Raw genomic sequence first — 15,149 nt, 5'->3', positions numbered from 1 at the left:
TGGCCTGTACCGTTGCGGAGCACAGGCTCCGGACGCGCAGGCTCAGCGGCCATGGCTCACGGGCCCAGCCGCTCCGCGGCATGTGGCATCTTCCCGGACCGGGGCACGAACCCGTGTCCCCTGCATTGGCAGGCGGACTCTCAACCACTGCGCCACCAGGGAAGCCCTCTTTGGCCTTTTTTAAGAAGATTTTGTTTTTTTCCTTTTGGGCATGGGAGAAAGGACTGGTGGTAGGATTTTCAGTGAAGTAATCTTTTGTGATCCCACTGATATAATCAAAGTTTAATTTAATTAATATCATTTGCAAGGTATGCTATTTTGTTACAAGTTTTATTTACAATACATGAGACTAAAAATTGTGAATAATCCTCTGGTTTAGTGACATTTAACCTAGGAAAAAAGAATTACTGTACATACTTCAAAATAAAAATATTTTAAGTACGATAACAAGTTAGTAGTTATTTTCAGAACTTCTTTGTTTTCAGAGAAACACATTATTAGGTTCTAAGTTTGAGGATTTCCACGTAAAATGAAACCTCATCAAGTTCGTATCTGACAAGCAGTGCTTTCTTACTTTAGATATTATAGTATGGTTCTATGATGAATGCAGATTAAATTTAAGGCAGAAGCCAAACTTTGGCAATATAATAAATATCTGTTTTTGTAGGTTTTGATGTCTCTTAGAAATTGCATTCAGTAAATCAAGCTGATTCTCATTTAGTCACGTATCCAGATTAACATTGCTTATTACAACCTAGGATGTGACAAATATTGAATTTTATTTAGCTACTCAAATTCAGAATATGGCCCACTGAAACTATCATAATAGTTAATATTTTAAATTTTCTTTAAGTAAAACTCATCACAATAAGCGTAGACAGGGTCTAAGTTTACAGGAAGAGGACCCTTCAGTTAATTTGAAATTATGAAGAGACCAGTCATATGCTACCTTGTTTTCTCTCTAGTAAGTTAAAATAGAAAATAAATGATATAGAACAACTAAGAAGCCCCAAAGTTTCAGAGCAACAAGAAACAAGCAACTCCATAAGCAAGCCTTAGGGGAACTTTTTTGCCTAAAACTTAAAGATAACAGGAGAACTTCATAGTGAGCTTAACTAACATTTAATAGTTGCAATTTAAACCATAAGAGTAGTTACATGATTTATAGTTAAGTGCTTTCATTTCTTTAAACTTTGCTGTAAATTTTATATCAGGGTTTTTAGCTAGAATTTAAGACTTAGATATAGTTCTGTCTTAATAATGAAGTAACACCTTATTTAACCAACATCATTAGGAAATGAAAAATTTTACGTAACTTGCTTTATTTTATTTTGTAATAAATTAAGCTTTTATTTAAAAGCTCCCACACTTTTTTTTCTTTTTAAGCTTTAAGCATTTTTGATAAAAATTTTCCTTAAATGTATTGTTTAGGGAAAATGCTTGCTTACATAGTGTAACATGGAATATTGCCCTAAATCCTTTTTGGAATGAAGAAGACAGATAAATTACAAATATAATTTATTGGTTTCCTGAAGACTAGCTCACCTTAAATGTTACTGAATTGTAATACAGTACAGGATATCCTTCCAAGGTATTTAGTTATTTTTCCCTTCACTAAATTGTTCTAATCATCTGTGTTTAGAAACTAGAAACAAACAAAATATACCTTATTTCTAAGTCCCTCTTATGTCAGTGGTCATATGTTGTTATCAGGGTGCTGTGCTGCTGTAATCTACAGGTATGCCTCGTTTTATTGTACTTCACTTTATTGCGCTTCGCAGATACTGCTTTTTTTTTTTTTTAAAAAACAAATTGAAGGTTTGTGGCAACGCTGTGCTGAGCAAGTCTATTGACACCATTTTTCCAACAGCATTTGCTCACTTTGTGTCTCTGTGTCATTTTGGTAATTCTTGCAATACTTCAGACTTTTTTATTATGTTTTTTATGATGATCTGTGATCAGTGATCTTTGATGTTACTATTGTAATTGTATTGGGGTGCTATGAACTACACTCATATAAGATGGCAGACTTAATTGATAAATGTCATATGTGTTTTGACTGCTCCACCAACCAGCCGTTCCCTTATCTTCTCCCTCTCCTTGGGTCTCCCTAGTCCCTGAGATACAGCAATATTGAAATAAGGCCAATTAATAACCTTACAGTGGCCTCTAAGTGTTCAAGTGAAAGGAAGAGTCAGACATCTGTCACTTAAATCAAAGGCTAGAAATGATTAAACTTAGTGAAGAAGGTGTGTTGAAAGCTAGGCCTCTTGAGTCAGTTAGCCAAGTTGTGAATGTAAAGGACAAGTTCTTGAAGGAAGTGAAAAGTGCTATTCCAGTGAACACACACATGGTAAGAAAGCAAAACAGCCTTTTTGCTGATACGGAGAAAGTTTTGGTATTCTGGATGGAAGATCAGACCAGCCACAACATTCCCTTAAGCCAGAGCCTAATCTGGAGAAAGACCCTAACTCTTCTCAACCCTGTGAAGGCTGTGAGGGGTGAGGAAGCTGCAGAAGAAACGTTTGAAGCTAGCAGAGGTGGGTTCGTAAGGTTTAAGGAAAGAAGCTGTCTCCAGAACATAAAAGTGCAAGGTGAAGCAGCAAGTGCTGATGTAGAAGCTGCAGCAAGTTATCCAGAAGGTCTAGCTAAAGAGAAATAATGAAAGTGGCTACATTAAACAGATTTTCAATGTAGACGAAACAACTTTCTCTTGGAAAAAGATGCCACCTAGGACTTTCAACGCCTGGCTTCCAAGCTTGAAAGGACAGGCTGGCTCTATTGCTAGGGGCTAATGCAGCTGGTGACTTTAAATTGAAGCCAGTGCTCATTTACCATTCCCAAAATCCCAGGGCCCTTAAGAATTGTGCTAAATCTGCTCTGCCTGTGCTCGAGAAATGAAACAACAAAACCTCGATAACAGCACATCTATTTGCAACATGGTTTACTGAATATCTTAAGCCTACTCTTGAGACCTACTGGTCAGAAAAAAATGATTCCTTTCAAAATACTTTGGCTTATTTGACAATGTACCCAGTCACCCAAGACCTCTGATAGAGATGTGCAATGAGGTTAATGTTGTTTTCATGCCTGTAATGCAACATCCATTCTGCAGCCTGTGGTTCAAGGAGTAATTTCAACTTTCAAGTCTTATTATGTAAGACTTTACCCAGATCCTGTGATGGATCTGGGTAAAGTCGATTGAAAACCTTCTAGAAAGCATTCAGCATTCTAGACGCCATTAAGAACACTCATATTTCATGGGAAGAGGTCAAAATATCAACATTAACAGAAGTTTGGAAGAAGTTGATTCCAACCCTCATGGATAACTTTGAGGGGTTCAAGACTTCAGTGGAAGAAGTAACTGCAGATGTGGTGGAAATAGCAAGAAAACTAGATTTAGAAGTGGAGTCTGAAGATGTAACGGAATTACTGCAGTCTCATGATAAAACTTTAATTTTCTTTGCTTATGGATAAGCCAAGAAAGTGGCTTCTTGTGATGAAATCTACTTCTGGTAAAGATGCTGTGAAGATTGGTGAAATGGCAACAAAGGATCTAGTGTATTACATAAACTTGGTTGATAAAGCAGAAGCAGGGTTTGAAAGGATTAACTCCCATATTGAAAGAAGTTCTATGGTGGGTAAAATGCTCTCAAACAGCATTGCGTGCTACTGAAAAATCATCTATGAAAGGAAGAGTCAGTGGATACAGCAAAACTTCATTGTTGTCTTGTTTTGAGAAATTGCCACAGCTGCCCCTGCCGTCAGCAACCAATCACGCTGATCAGTCAGCGGCCGTCACTATCGAGACAAGACTCGCAAAAAGATTACAATTTGCTGAAGGCTTACATGATAGTTAGCATTTTTACCAATCAGGTATTTTTAAATTAACGTATGTACATTTTTTTAGACGTAATGCTATTGTATACTTAAAAGACTACAGTACAGTGTGAACGTAATTTTTATATACTCTGGGAAACCAGAAATTTCATGTGACTCACTTTATTGTGAGATTTGGCTTTATTATGGTGGTCTGGAACCAAACCTGCAGTATCTCTGAGGTCTGCCTGTGTCTTATTTCATTCCAGTTATGTAAGTGATACTGTGATAAGCTGGAAGACAGTTATGACTCTCCTATGAAATAAAAATCTTGGGCTTTTTATCAGATATTTTCCTCATGAGTCCTTTTATCACTACCTGTGTTAAAATCTGTATTTTAGGAGGTTGCTAGAAGTCTAACTTATGAATAACAGGGATGTCATTGTATTGTTATCATCTTTATAAAAAAAAGCATAATTAGTTGAACTACACACTTAATTGTGCCCACTTAATTTTTCTAGATGGAGGTAAACCTAACAGGTAGATTATATAACGAGTCCTAAGCTGACATTAACCCACCTCAGACAGCCCTGTAATGGTACCTGTTAACATTGCTGACTTCACTCCTTCAGTTGCTGGACCTATAAAAAGGCAAACGTCACACATGTAGGCAAGAAACTTTTTGCATCTTGTTATCTGCATTGAGGTAATCTGAAGAAAGCTGACAATGCAAACAAAAGGCAGGTGTATTGCAGAATGAACATTGCGTTAGAGAATGTATTTCCGACTTACTCCAAGGTTTATGTTTGTTAAAAGTCATGAGTAATCTGTGTGCTCTTTATTCCAGAGGTGGCCATCCTTACTTGACAGGCTTGGCAGTGGCTGGTGGAGCGTACTACCTGGGCCTGGAAGGAGCAATCATTGGGCCCATACTTCTCTGCATACTTGTGGTCGCTTCCAATATCTATAGTGCTATGTTAATGAGTCCCACGAATTCAGTACCCACACCAAACCAGACCCCGTGGCCTGTTCAGACTCAGCGGTGAGTTACAGCAGAATGGTCATAAACTCTGTATGAAATTGAACTAACCTGTCTCATTATTTTTCACCTGGATACAGTCTGTTAGGATACAGAGTATTTCAGTTCCTCTGCTCTACTAAAGATTGAAGACACTAAGTAAATAGAAATCATTTGCGTGTAGACTTTTGGGTTTCACATATCAGGAACATTTAAAAACCGATTGGGTCAGAATTGTTAATGTCATGAAAAACCAAAAATAAATAAATTTTAAAAGACCATTTTGAGACAGGGGTATACTAGATTGAAGGAGACTTAGGAAATAGGACAACCAAATGCAGTGCATGGGTCCATGACAGGATCCTGGATTGGGGAATGGAGAGAATCTATAAAGAACATTTCTGAAGCAGTTAGAGAAATTGATTATGGACCATATGTGAAATAATATTATATTGATGTTAAATTTCTTAGGTCTGACAGTGATACTTTGGTTATGTAGCAGAATATCCTTTAGGGATGAGATGTCAAACTGAGAGGGAGAAAGTGACTGTAGCAAAATGTTCACAACTGGTGAATCTAGATGAAGGACAGACATATGGCTGTTAATTGTACTATTTCAAAATTTCTGTAGGTTTATTTATATGCTATTAATTTATATATATTTATTTATATACTGTAGTATTCCAGTGTGTGAATATACCACAATTTATTTATTCATTGTAGTATTGATGGACATTTGGGTAGTGTCCAGTTTAGGACTGTTATGAATCAGGCTGCTATGAACTTTCTGGTACATGGCTTTTGGTGAACATGAGTACTTACTTCAGGTACGTATATACCAGCAGAGGAATGGCTGGGACTACATCTGGTTTAACTTTAGTGGATACTTGCAAAACAGTTTTTCTATGTGGCTGTACCAGAAATTACATTTTAACAACAGAAAAGTAAGAAGGACTTTAAATGAAAATCCAAGTCTCAGAATACAGGATTTCAACTTTCCAGAGACCATACCGCATTGCCTTGTTATTTTCAGTTGGAAAAGAATTTTTTTGTTGCCTATTCTAGTGTAATTAAGGAGTCATTAACAAGTTGATTCTGAAAATGTATTTAGTGAAACTATATTTTTATTTGAAATTCTTCTAAAATGTTCTGCTTATTTCATTTTAAGTGCTGTATTTTGTGAAGAAAGACATAGTCCTTTAACCCAAAACAAGTAGAATAACGTTTCTGAGTTAGAGCTAGTCGGTCAAAGGGCCATCTTAGTTAATTCTAGGCACTTATTCGATGGCAGTGAAATATCAGTTTCCTGAAGAAGAATGAAAAGAAGAGGTACTTCGAGGTTTTAACAAAGACGTCACCAGTTTGGGGGTGGTTACACTATGATATCCTTTCCTGCCTTTGCTCTTAAAGGCAGGTACTGGGCTCCTGAGAAGTCAGTGGACAGTTACTTGAAAGCAGTAGAGAGCATTTGCTGAGTGGATACCATATTCCTTGGGCTCACGAAACAAGAAGTAAAAAGAAAATTGGTTGATCAATATTTTGCTGTTATTTTAGAAAAAGACTTCTGATGATTCCAGGTTGGTAGAGCAAGAGTTAGTTTCTAAGGTGAAACAAAAGAAGCTAATATGAATCCTTCTAGAGGCGAGTGACCCCTTTCCCCTGGTCCCCTTCTGAAGGCAGAATGTTGTTAATTAAGTGGTATGGGGGTTTGAAAAAATAATGTAAGGACCGATATAGCTGTGATCTTTTTCCTTCGAAGTTATGGATGTATATAGTTTAAAAGAGTCAAAAGTTTCTATAAAGCTTGTGAAAAAGAGCAGTCCTTTGCCTTCTCCCTGCCCCTTCCTTTCCTCTCTAAGAGGAACCACTTTCGACTCTATCTGATGTTTACCTCCATATCTTGAAATTGTGTTTATTTCTTGATTTTTTTCATGTATTGGCACTGTTTACTTCCCATTTGGGAAGTGAGAAATTATCTCTTTTACTAACCATCCGCCCGATATTACTAAACTGTGATATTGGTTAGATCAGTATTCAGTGTTTACATTATTATGGCTCTGTAAATGACATTCATATTTAAGCCTTCTTGTATATTGTCTATAGTTCCTTACCTATACAACATTTTGCTTTCCTTTGTGTTATAAAGATACCGTTTTTTATTTGCTTTGTTTTCTGTGAACTTATAATTAGTCCAATGCCAGGCTTTGCACCAGTTATTTACCTCTCCTCTCACTCAGCATGCTGACTTACGTCTGGTTTGCTATAAGTGTTATCTTCCTGAAGAAGTCGCTCCTGGATTGTTCTGATCTGCTCCAGCAGAGTTGTACAGCTGTCACCCTCGGGATTCCCCCAGCTCTCCCCTCTGTTGGAATGCTTATTTCCCACATGATTTCCCAATATTGTTTTCTTTCTTGATTTATTCCTGCTTTTTGTTGGAGCACATCCTCCTGTAGATTCTTGGGAAAGAATGCATGGGAGATAAATTTGGGGGACGATACATGCCTGAAAAGGCTTCTAAAGTCATACTTACTCAATAGTTTGCCTGGGTAGAGAATTCTATGTTTAAAATTTTTTCCCTTTAGAACTTTATTTCTTCATTGTTTTCTAGCTTTCATGGTTGTTAAAATTCTGAAGCCTTTCTGGTTTCTGATTCTTTGTAATTTAACTGTTTGAAAACCTATAGGATCTTTTTTGTTGTTTTTAATCTACTTTGTTGTTGTTGTTCCAATTGGCACTTGTATCAAGTGCCTTTGTGACCTTTAAAACTGGAAATTTATGTTCTGTGCTTCTGGAATTTTTCTTCAGTTATTTTATTAATGATTTCCTTCTCTCCCTTTCAAAACTACTTTTATTTTGGTGCTGACCCGCATACACTGTTCATATCATTTTTTAACCTTTTCTCTGATGTTCTTCTGGTTCTGTCTTTTTGGCTCCCATTTTCTGGGTGATTTCTCCAACTTTATCTTCTAACACCTTCTTAGAGGTCTCCATTTCTGCTATCATATTTTTGGGGGGGTCTGGTTTATTGAGGTATTATTTGTATAAATAAAATTTATCTTTTTTGGCATATAGGTCTGTGTTACTTTTCTATGATACATAACAAATTTCCACTAACTTAGTGGCTTAAAACAACATACATTTATATTAAAGTCCATGAGTCAGGAGTACAGGCATAATTCAGCTGGGTCTTCTACTTAGGATCTGCCAAGGCTGTGGTCAAGGTGTAAGCTTGGGCTGGGATTTCATCTGCAGATTGGGGAGCCCTCTTCCAAGCTTGCCTGTTGTTGGCAGAATTCCTTTGCTTGCAGTTGTAGAACTGAGGCTTGTAGCTTCTAGAGGCTGCCCCTTTCCATAGGCATTTCATAACATGATGCTTGCCTCTTCAAGGCCAGCAGGAGAGTATTTTTCTGACTTCTGTCTCTGACTGCTAAGACCCTTTTGTAAAGGGCTCACCTGATTAGACCTAGCCCACTGAACATATTGCCATTTTGATTAAAGTCAATTGTTTAGGGACCTTGATTACATCTGTAATATCCCTTCACCTTTACCAACACAACATAATCACAATAGCAGGTATCGGATATTTTTGACTACTGGCTTATGTTAAGAGTGAACTACTCAGGATCTGTGGGTTGGTTGTTATGTGTACATTATGGTATTGTTATCTGTGGGTTGGTTATTATATTACCATAATATAATCTGCCAGGACCATTGTCTTGTGCAACCCTTGATGTCAGTGCTTTTTGGTTTCCCTTTGGGGCCGCTAAATTCCTCAGAGAAAGATCTTTTAATCTCCTGCCCAGAGTTTGACAGCTTGGTCTTACTGATTTTTAAACACACTTTAAAGCAGCCCTTCTGTGTTTAGTCCCACCTTCAACCCCACTTCCAAAGTTACTTGATATCACCAATTCCTGAGCCTTATGGGCAATTTTGCTGAATAACTCCTGGCTTAGGATTCAGCTTTTTAGGTTATGCTGGGTCATAACAGTTGTTCATCTCCTTTCCATCTTCTAAAAATTTGTTGCTCTTAACCTCTTACGTTCTTTTTTTTCTCCTCTTTTTTCAGGTAGGTTTATGCCTTTAAAAAAACTTTTTACTGGCATTCTAATGGGGTTTTGAGAAGGCCTGAAGGAACTATGTGTTCAACACAGCACTTTCTAGTGGAAAGCCTAAATGACCTCTTAAACAGTAACAAACAACCACCACTGACATTTATTGGGACTCAGCATGCCAAGTTCTGTGATAAAACTTTACCTGCGTTGTCTTATTTTACTTAATCTGTCCAATGTTTTCATGTGAGGTTAGGAAAGATTGTTTTCCATATTTTATAAATGAAGAAATCAGGGCTTAGAGAGGTTAACTTGCCTCTAGTCACATAGTAATAAGCAGGTGAGCTGGTGTGTTACAACTAAAGATCTTTCTTTTCCTTAATCATCTCCCCCCTCCACTCCCCACAAGATAAAACATTCTCCTCTGTTTCCTTCCTCAGTAGATGTTACCCTCTAATTATATGTGCCAGTGTGAGGTCATCCTTATGACTTTCCATCTCCTCAGTAACCATCTATACCAAGTCCTATCAGTTTTATCTCAAATCTGTCCTTTCCCCTTTTTCTCCAGTTCCACCTGCCCTGAGCCCAGCTGTTAGGTTTCTCACCTGGACTGCTGCAGGCATCTCAGTCTCCCAGCCGGTCTCTCAGTGTCCACTCTTACTGTCCTCCAGTCCCTTTTCCATACTGCAGCGGATGTTTTCTTTTCAGAATGGAGGCAAATCTGGTTGTGCTTACCAAAACTGGCCTCCCATTTTTCTTACAAGGAAGATCAAAATCCTTCCAAGGCCCTACATGATCTACCTGTGCCTGCTTCACGAATTCTGAAACACTTTCCCCTGTCTGAGCTGCAGCCACATTGGCTTTGTGTCAGGGCCTCAGTGACACCAGCTCCATTCAAACTCTAGGACTTCAAGCACGCTGCTTTCTCTGTCTGGACACTCTCCCCCTCCCCCATCTTTCCTTGCCTAGTTAACTCCTAATCATTCTTCAGATCGCAACCCAAGTGTCAGTTCATGGGAGCAGCTTTCCCCACCCCCAAGATTAGGTTACGTCCTTCTGCTAGTTTAATGCTCTTACAGATAGCACCTTGTACCTTTCCTTTCTCCTACGACTTTCACTTATACACTTGATTCTTTGTCTTTTCCCGCTTGACTGTGGTTGCTGTTACTGCGGGGTCATGTCCATGTTAGTTACTGGTGTATCCACCACACCTGTCAACCTTGGAAAGTGCTCTCTTCCTAGTTGAAGGAATGAATGGGCTGTGAGGGAATAGTCTCTACAGAGGCATGAGCTGTGGAAGGGTTCGGCTTGTCTTAGGAACTCTCAGTGTGAGAATGGAGGGTGGATTGTTCATTCCATTAGGCAGATATACCTTCTGATTGCAGATGGAGGCGCTGGTGGCTGAGAAGACCCATTTGCACGGCTATTTCTATGTATTGCCATGTATCTTCAGATGGATGAATGACTGTCCACCTAAGGAAAGATGGAGGGTGGACCCCTTTTCTCTGCTTCTCACTGTTGATCGTGGTGGTTGCACTATTTCACAAGGGTGAATGTCGCAGACACAGCACAACTTTGCGCTCCCAGCTACTTTGGCCTTGATTCAATAATCAGAACCTATTGCTTCCCCTGTTCTCTGTTAACACTGGGGCTGTTTGGGAGGTGTGGGGAAGGATCAAAACACCCTGCAGTCACACATTTTCAAGTACTTTCTTGATTTTTGGACAGGATAATCAGACTTGATTTGATGTACTTATTTCACTCCTACCAAAAACTGAGCAGCAATCTCTGAATGTTAAAGCTCAGGAAAACCTGTAAGGAGAAAGTAAGGGCATGTTGCAGGAACTCTTGTGGGAACGCTCTTACTTGTATTCAAGTTTTCCTTTGCCCTCTGTCATACCTTGTTATGACCGGAGGTGACAGCTGGAATGTGGCCCTTTAGGAACTCAGCCTTCCCTTTTTCTAGGATAGAGTAATTAGTAACTCATTGCTGTTTTTAGAAGCATTATCTTAACCTGACAGTGATTATCTTTCATGATTTAATACCCAAAGTTCAATCAAAGTTCAGTATTTTTTCATAAAAGAAATTACAAATGGTCCCCAACTTAAGAAGGTTTAACTTATGACTTTTTCAACTTTGTGATGGTGTGAAAGTGATACACATTCAGTAGAAACTGTACTTAAACTTTGAATGTTGGTTTTTTCCTGGGCTAGTGATGTGCGGTACGATACTCTCTCGTGATGCTGGGCAGCGGCAGCCCGCAGCTCCTGATCAGCCACACGATCAGGTAAAGAAACAACTGATAGGCCTACAATCATGCGGTACCCAGACAACCGTTCTGTTCTTCACTTTCAGCGCAGCATTCAGTATATTACATGAGATATTCAACACTTTATTATAAAACTGGCTTTGCGTTAGATGATTTTGCCCAACTGTAGGCTAATGGAAGGGTTCTGAGCCTGTTTAAGGTGGGCTTGGCTAAGCTATGATGTTTCTTAGGCTAAGTGTATTAAATGCTTTTTGACTTAGGATATTTTCAACTTACAGTGGGTTTATTGGGATGTAATATGATGGTCAAGAAAGTCAAGAAAGATCAGTATTTGTCAGTTAAGCTACGGTGTAACACAGCAAGAAGTTATTTTTGTCTTTGCAAAATAAGATAGGAAGATGTTGTCCAAAAAAACAGTCACCACTCCTCCAGATCTTTACATCAACCTTAAGGATTTCAGTTGGAGTGTATTCCCCATCATTCCAGTTTAGGAAAATGAGGGAAAAAAGAGAACTGGAGATGGGAAGGGAGCTGTACTCTACTCCCCCTCCGTTGGTGGTTGCTTCTCCTTTGACACTGTCACTTAAAAACTTTCCTGAATCTGTTCATTCCTCTGTCTTCCCAATGGTGTTGACCCAATGCCAGGATTTCTTCAACATCCTCTTCACTGGTCCCTGCCTCTAGTCTTACTTCCCTCCCATCTTGTTCTCTGGTTTTTCTGGAGCATAACTGTTAAATGCCTCTGCTGCTTAAAATTCCCATGGTGGCTTCCCGTGGCCTTCAAGGTGAAGTTGAAACTTTAAATTGGCCCATCAGACCTTTCGTGCCTTCTGTCTACCTCAGCAGACTCATCTCTGTCTGTTGCCTGCCTTACATTTTCTTTTCTAGCCGTATTGAACTTGTTTAGTTTCCTGGAGTCAGTGAGATCTTTGCACATGTTTTCCCCTCTGTAAAGAATACTGCCCCCTTTCTAGCCAAGCCCAGTATCATAACCTTTACATAACCTTTACTCTTCTTTGGAGAAGCATTACTAGAACTCTCTAGACTAGATAAGGTGTCCCTGCTATGTGTTCCCATAGCATCTTCCACTTATCCTAACTTAATACCTATTATATAAATGTGTGTTTGTCTTTCCACTAATTGGTAAGCTTTCTGAAGGTAGGAACTATGTCTAACTCGTTTACAGCTGCGTTACCATTCCTGGCACGGTGTTTGGCAAATAGAAAGTGCTCAATGAAAATTTGATGAACTAATAGATTAGTGAAACCAAGAGCAGATCAGATTAAAAGATTTTTGCAGTATAACTGTGAGGCTGATAAAAAGAGGAGGGGCCGTGGTAAACCCCAGCCTTAGAACTTTATTCCAAATTTTTGGAAGGGAAGGAATGTACATAATAGTGATGACATGTGCTCTGTCACGACATGTGCGGGTAAGGGTCTAGGAAATACACACTTGCAATCCTGAGCCAACGAAAGTAAGTTAAACATCCACAATTTACTCTGCTTCTCTGGGAGGCTGGGAGTCAACAACTCTTGAGTTGTTAAATCAGAAAAGATTTAAACATTCACATAAATGGATTTTTAAATATCTCATTGAAACTTTAGGGGAAGCACATCCCAAAATATTTCCAAGGAGCAGAGATTGTAAATGAGAAATCACACCGCACAATCTCCATTGCTCTTAAAGGAACTATAAAATGCTAACAGCAGTCCTCTGTCCCCCGCAGTCTCATGTGGCCCCATTGTGCATTGCTTGTTATTGAGAAATTCTACCACTATGGTTCAAAGGAGCGTAATAATCCTTATGGTATGGGAAAGAATACTGTATTTAGATGGTTTAGGTAGAACATTTGCCATTTTTAGAAATACTGTTAAGGAAATTCCCTGGCAGTCCAGTGGTTAGGACTCGACACTTTCACTGCCGAGGGCCTGGGTTCAATCCCTGGTTGGCGAATTAAGATCCCGAAAGTTGCACATCGAGGCCAAAAAAAAAATTAAAAATAAAAAAAAAATTAAAGAAAGCAAGAAGGAAATACTGTCAATGCAATATTTATTCCTTTGTTTCTTCCTAATCTAGAGAGTTACAGATTTATGAGTCCTGCAGATTAGTTAGTACTGTGCCTTTTGATGAGGCCAGAAAGAAATTATTTCTCTATCTCTAGCTTATGGAGTTTGTTTTCCAGGAGATAATTGAGGTTCAGTTAAGATCAGTGTTACTTCTATAGGGTTTTACACACACATTACCCAGCCCCCCCACCCCCCCTACCCCCCCTACCCCCCCCCCCCCCCCCGCCTCCATTTTATTTCTGTTGAGATAGAAAACACTTAGCAACTGTTTTCTTAGATTGCTTCACTTTGTTTTCTTTCTTCTGAGTCCTTCTGGAGACTTTCTTGGCCTGGAGGCAGAATTGAATAGCAGGTATGAATTTCAAGGTCACAGCTAAGCTTACTTGTCAACAGAAAGCAGTCGCCAATGTTATTTCATGCATCTTTGCCCTGAGGCAGAAATTTTCATTCATAATTTAGGGAATTGAAGAGTTAGAGATTCAAATTCGCAGGTATCTTAGAAAGTTGAAAAGATATCAAAGAATGAGTTTACAAACCGTTTTGGGTGTTGGAAAATGCTTTGAAATATTGACAAGTTTTTGGTTATTGGTTTTAAAGGTTTTCCAGGGCTTCCCAAAATTAAGTGCTACTTGAAATTCATAGAGTCTGAGGCAACTTGTAGCCAGCTTTGCCTATACATAAATGTAGAAACAAAAATTTAGGTGAGACTGTGAAAAATAGATATATAAATAAATGGGTAGATAGCTATCTAGTGCAATGGTTCTGGGAGGAGGGTGTGATTTTGCTCCCCTCAGGGGGCGTTTGGCAATGTCTAGAGACATGTTCATCATCACAGCTGTAGTAGGTGGAGGCAGGGATGCTGCTAAACATCTTACAATGCACAAAATGGTCCACAGTGCTGCTGTTGAGAAACCCTGATTTGATGGATGTAGAGATAGATGGATATTAATATATATATATAAAACATTTGTGTCTGTATAAACCTTAGTTTGGGGGAATTTTTCTGCAGGTATAAATAAAAATATTTAAGGAAAGAAATTCATTCCAATTCTTTGACCTATCAGCATATATTCAACATGGGGTTCAGTCATGTCACATATAAACCCTTTCAGAGCCACAGGAACCATAGCCAGGAAGCTTACCCCTTCCTCAAAGCTGTTCCTTCAGATGTAGGGCCTCATGCAGTGAAGGAGCCTTGAGATAACTGAGCATCCTTGAATGTAATCTTTTTTCTGTAACATTTTACCTGTACCCCTCTTGACATTAAAGTACTTCCGACATTGTGCTAAAGGGTTAGTCTTTAATTTACCTCTGCCCTGCCTGTTGAACCCTCCTAATTGGTGATATTGTTGTAAAGGAGCAAGGCAACCTCTATCTAAAAGGATGGTAATAAACTTGTGCCTCATATCTGTATCGGTTAAGATAGATTTGCCTGTATTATAACCAAAAAACAAACTCAAAAAAATCCACCATCAGTAGAACTTAAAATAACAGTGACTTAAATGAGCCAGAAGTTTATTTCTCTCTTGGGTGTAAGAAGTGCAGAGGCAGGCAGATCAGGACTAGTGTGTCTGTTCCACAAACATCCATGCCAAGCTTTGCCCCACCTTAACGCCAGCCTTGGTGTGAGGTCTTTTCATCTAAGATGGGTGCTTGAGCTCATGTTCATTGATAAACTCTGACCTGGCCATGTGGCTGCCAACACAGATGCAGACCTGGCTGGGTGATATCATCCTAGCTTGGGCATAAAAATTATGTAGCAAAGGCCAACTAACTATTATAGTCCTAAGGTGGGCACCACAAAGATGCAGCCGACCACCTCCAACCAACCCAGATATTGCCTGCCAATTAGCTACATTTACTTGGCTTGCTTGATGTAGGTTAGAGACGGTACAAGTACAAGGTCATCTGTTGAAAAGACCTACCC

General features: G+C 39.0%; 1 protein-coding gene across 4 annotated transcripts in view; it reads left to right on the top strand.

The window, feature by feature from the left end:
* TMEM245 (transmembrane protein 245) overlaps window positions 1-15,149 on the top strand; it is a 103,988-nt gene that overhangs the window by 82,845 nt on the left and 5,994 nt on the right. For 2 of the 4 annotated variants that reach the window (XM_089913512.1, XM_022579110.3), the window contains one exon: window positions 4,667-4,861. In XM_089913512.1, the coding sequence (XP_089769638.1) occupies window positions 4,667-4,861 (195 nt within the window). Of the gene's footprint in view, window positions 1-4,666; window positions 4,862-11,100; window positions 11,175-15,149 lie in introns of those variants that run through there. The other 2 variants (XM_089913511.1, XM_089913513.1) reach the window with 2 other exon arrangements.

This window comes from Delphinapterus leucas, chromosome 6 (assembly GCF_059928025.1).
Source record: "Delphinapterus leucas isolate spDelLeu-1000000601 "Yukka" chromosome 6, BTC_Dleu_Yukka2, whole genome shotgun sequence".
Lineage (NCBI taxonomy): Eukaryota > Metazoa > Chordata > Mammalia > Artiodactyla > Monodontidae > Delphinapterus > Delphinapterus leucas.
Note: the sequence above shows the minus strand (reverse complement) of the source record. Positions and strands in the feature narration are given on the sequence as shown.